The 4,791-nt window shown below is 31.5% G+C and overlaps 1 protein-coding gene across 1 annotated transcript; it reads left to right on the top strand.

Annotated features, from left to right (window-relative positions):
* Positions 1-1,320: 1,320 nt before the first annotated feature.
* Positions 1,321-3,858, top strand: LOC132742525 (neural cell adhesion molecule 2-like; the record flags this gene model as incomplete). Its single annotated transcript, XM_060730960.1, has 4 exons — positions 1,321-1,546; positions 2,094-2,200; positions 2,469-2,682; positions 3,721-3,858. Coding segments are annotated over exons 1-4 (511 nt in total), but the record flags the coding sequence as incomplete, so codon positions are not given.
* Between the last annotated feature and the right edge of the window lie 933 nt (positions 3,859-4,791).

Genomic DNA, 4,791 nt, shown 5'->3' with positions numbered 1-4,791 from the left:
AACTGTCTCATTTCCAATTTGTCGCAAATATGAATGTTTACGAACACATCGGTCACACTTCGTGAGACAAATGTGCTCCGAGACATATGTGCTCCTACAGAGCATACTTTATCACAGGATTTGAATCTTATTTTTTTATTTCAATTGTCTTTTTATTATTTTATTTTATTTGTTCGCCTGTGTTGTCCATTTGATCCCACTATGAACTTAGACTGCTTCGAAGAAAGTGTAGGCAGAATCAATAACACATAAATGTGTACGCAGTATCTTGATTTTTTCGAGAGAGTACGCAGTATCATAATTCTATTTTCTACAAAAAGATCGTTTTAAGACATTTTTCGTACAAAGGAATTATAACAAAGATTGAAAATATATTTATGAAACAGGTTCTACAATAAAAAAAAAAACTTCAAGCTAAACTTTCAGTTTAATCGACAACTTCTCAATTTCTGTAACATTTCAACGCCGGGTGTACGCCGTATCCAGAATCAAAACCGCATTCAACTCGAAATACTGACAAGAAAAGGAAGAATTGTGTCAAGGCATTTGGAATATTAAAACTATAAGTAAGGACATCTTCTTTGCAAAAGAAATTAAATTTAAATCTATTCTGATTGCTTTACATGCCTCGTTTTTGTTCTAAGTACCGGTTGAAAAAATGTTCGCGGTATCAAAATTTTGAGAATGCGCGCGGATGGTTTGACCCCCTTGTCTCATATATAGACTCGATCAAACCGAGTCTGCAGTTTTCATGTAATTTTGCTGTTTTAAATGCTTCCGAGGGGTCAATTTTTCCAGACATTTATCCATTGCTAAGTTGAATTAAGTTTGCAACACCCGACATTAGCCAAAATCACCTTTTTTATTTCGGCGCCATATGACTTTTGTTATCTTATTAATTACTTGTTAATGGGTTATTCAAAACTCATAAAGGCTGAACATAAACAGAATAAAAATGGTCTGGAACAACATATTAAAACTTTTTTTTGAGTAGGATTTTAACCATTCAACAATGATTTCGTTTATGCTCCATTCGGTTAAAAACAAATAATTCTTTCATACATGTATTTTGGAACAGTTATATTTCTCTTTTTTTTTTCTTCTTTTTTTTTTAATTCAAATAAAATATTGTAAACTGCAGGCAACAGAGATATAGCTTTTCTAATATACACTTTAAGATAAAAAGTGATATCAAAGCAGTAATTGTCTCTAAATCAAAACTTTGCCAAATTAACTTCCTTAATTGGAATAATTTGCCATGATCTTGTACTTTGTACGTTGATTATGAAACAAAAATGAAAACTTCCTTAAATGCATTCATATAAAAGAAATCAGTACAGATGAACTAACATGGAAATGAATATTATCCGGTTAATGTAATTGAAGATGTGTCATATGATGCAGAAATAAAACGAAATTGGACCATGAATGATGATTTCAAGAATTTTTATAAGTTTTTTTTTTTCAACTTAGTCATTCCTGTTTAACTCACGGATGAAAATGGGGCGTTTTTGCGTGATTGGAATACTTGTTATAATAGTTTCAGGTACGCTTTTGTGTTGACTAAATAATTTGAGTTTGTACCATTTACCTGTACACGTGTTTAGATATTGTGCATTTTTATTCTATAATGTGTTTTATATTCTTACTGCATCTATTACCTGTGCTCGTAAGAAATGATACAAGTTGAATTAAATGAATTTAAGCTTACTTATAATGATACACGTGCTTTTATTTGCAATAAATCATATGCTTTGGACTGTATTGTCTGTAATAACTGAAACACGGATTCCCCTTATTTGTTGCTGGTTACTATAATTATTTTCGTATACTCAATTGTAAGTTTTATAAAGAGACAAAATAGTATTTAGTACCCCGAGATCAAGTCTCACATGTTCTCAAAGGCAAATTGATTGACGTTGGTAGCATTTAGGTTACTCGGCCTCTAAAGAATGAATCGGTATTTACGGTGTGAATAATGATTTCGAGAATTCTTAACGCACATGGTTTAGAGAACAAACAGGCGTTTATAGAAAAAAGGGAGAAAAAACACTCATCATTGCTCTTCAAAAAATATTTTATTATTTTTTCAGCTCAAGTCAGACAGAGATTTGCTTATACAAATTATACCATACCTTGTGTGTTGGGCACGTCTTGTATACTTCCCTGCAAAATGGACCCATATCAAAAGAATGCCTCTGTAAGTGAGATATTAGTAGCCAATGTAAATGTTATATATTACAAAAAAAAAAAATAGAAAATGAATAGATCTAAATAATTAACCAAAAATAGCAACAAAAAGACCAGTCACGGGCGAAAGAAAATAAAAATGCAGGATAAATTAACTAACAACATGTGATAGTCAACAAGTGTATCGAAAGCTTTCTCTACTTAAAAAAAGTTTTTTCTTTATTCTAAATAAATTATGACGATAATAATTGTAATTTTAACAGATTATTTCATCATAGGTCTCATGGTTGAACAGCAATGAAGAATATCTTACACGAGGTAAAACTATAATAAATCCGGATTCGACATATTTAGGAATTGAGAAATCTGCAAATAACACATGGAATCTTCATAACAAAAATGTAACCAGAAATTTTGCTGGAACATACAAATGCGAAGCAAAAATTGGAAGTAAACAGATGACGCTCTCCGTGGTTACACTTGTTATTGAAAGTAAGTTTACTTAATAAAAAAACGTTTGCATGTGTACGAGGGATAGTCAGGATTACTCAGAATATCTTTATAAGTCCAAAGCCCGTTACAAACATGGATAACTGGAACTTGATTCAAAACACGAACAAATGTCATTTGAATGCTGGATCCTTGCGAAATAATGTTTTAGGGATTAATAGTTACAACATTAGCGTCCGGAAAACGGCGCTATCACCGGGGTGGAACCCCATATGTATCTCAAAGTAGAGCATCGGTAAAACATATATGTGAATTTCCGCTGCTTCAGATGTGCGCTTTAACTCGATATGTGGTGGAGAAAATCTCGACTGTGAAATAGTCATATTTACATGCCGATAAAGTGAGTCTGAGGAAATACATTATTCTATGCCAGGTTCATTTCCTTTCGAGCAAAACACAAAAAATATCGTTAAGAAATTGGACTGCTCGATAGTTTATGCTGAAATAAAATTCACCGACCTCCCTACTGTGAGCCTTATACTGTGTACATTGACAAATACTTTCAAAACCTTAAAAGAAGAACACAACGATATGCGCTTTACTAAGTTTACTTAGAAATATACATGCTAGTCATTATGTGTTATTTTGCTGTAATGAGATACACGGTATTACATATTCATTAAGGTTTGAAATAATAACTTTTGTTAAATGATGCGCAATTCTGGTTGACTCTGGACCATCCATTGTATTTATTCTCTATTTCATGTAGGATGTTACTTTTTTGTTTTTCCAGTCCAAACCTTTGAAAAGTGTTTCTTTAGAGAGTGAGCTGAATTTGTAAAATGTTCTTTCAGATCTGCCCATTGGTAATTTCACTGATATTGTAAGCATTAAAAATTCAAAACGCATCACTCTCAACTATACATGTATAACATTACACCAAAGATCAAACTTAAAGCTAAACAACTTCGGAATCAACAGTGTAAAGCTTCAAAGAGATAATCATTGACGCTACATTTGATATATTTCACAGAAAGTAAATCTTTATTTTTTTAAATGAGTAAGTCAGGCACCTTTCAGGTAAACCAACACTTGATGAAAGAAACTCTTCAGGTTCAAACTCAAAGTTTAAGGAGGGTGAAGATGCCGAACTTAACTGCGTGTTTGACGGGTCACCGGCACCAGAAATAAAATGGCACCGCGGTAGATCCATGGAGAGTAAGTATATATAGGACATAATTTATTCAAACTATATCTGAAATGAGTAATGTATTCTAATAAAAATCTTATATAAAGTAGGTTGCGTAAGCGCAAAAACTTTTTTAAACCAACTAAAATAACAGTTTGTTTTCGTTTCCTTATTTATTATAAAAGGCATTGGTTGAAATGAGCGACCCATTTTATTTAGCTCACTCTATATTTTGACATTTGAATATGAAACTATAGTTTTTCTTATTATTTTTTCATCTTGTTTTAAAGTGCAACGGCCGGCTGCAGAGCTGTCCAATGTGGAACAAAACCCCCATTTTAACATGCTTACAAATATTTAAACTTTGATCATTCAATACCTAATTATCTCTTAAAGCAAGTTAAATTTTAAGAAACTAAATTGAAGATAAAATATATCCTTTTTTAAAACTCATACTTTTAATATATTGATTAATAAACGGAATTTTAGATTACTTGAAAAACAACATATCGGATGCTTTTTACAGAAACGACCAAAATCACTCTTTAATTCTTCGTTTCTTTGATTATGTTTACTGTTGGAATGACTCCAGATAAGACACTGAGTATACATGTACTTGTTTTCTTAAATATTTGCATACGTTTCTCGGGGCTTTCCGCAACCAGCACTTTCAGTGCTTTGATCTATTTATATCAAGCATCCATACTGAACCAAACCTTTGTTTATAATAATTTAAATAATTGTCATTTACCAAACAATTCTGTTTTCATTTATGAATCGAAACAAGCTATCCAAGAATTCTATTCTATTTTATCACCTTTTTGAGCTGTCTTTTTAAAAAAAATAGAAATGCCGATTAAAGTAGCTAAATGCGCAAAAAGCAACAACGAAAACATTTTGTTTTATTTTATTACATTTTCCTACATTAACTGAAGGAAAATTTAAAAATTTTTGTTTTAAAA

This window comes from Ruditapes philippinarum, unplaced genomic scaffold (assembly GCF_026571515.1).
Source record: "Ruditapes philippinarum isolate M1 unplaced genomic scaffold, ASM2657151v2 ctg19989_1_1_1_1, whole genome shotgun sequence".
NCBI classification, from domain to species: domain Eukaryota; kingdom Metazoa; phylum Mollusca; class Bivalvia; order Venerida; family Veneridae; genus Ruditapes; species Ruditapes philippinarum.
Note: the sequence above shows the minus strand (reverse complement) of the source record. Positions and strands in the feature narration are given on the sequence as shown.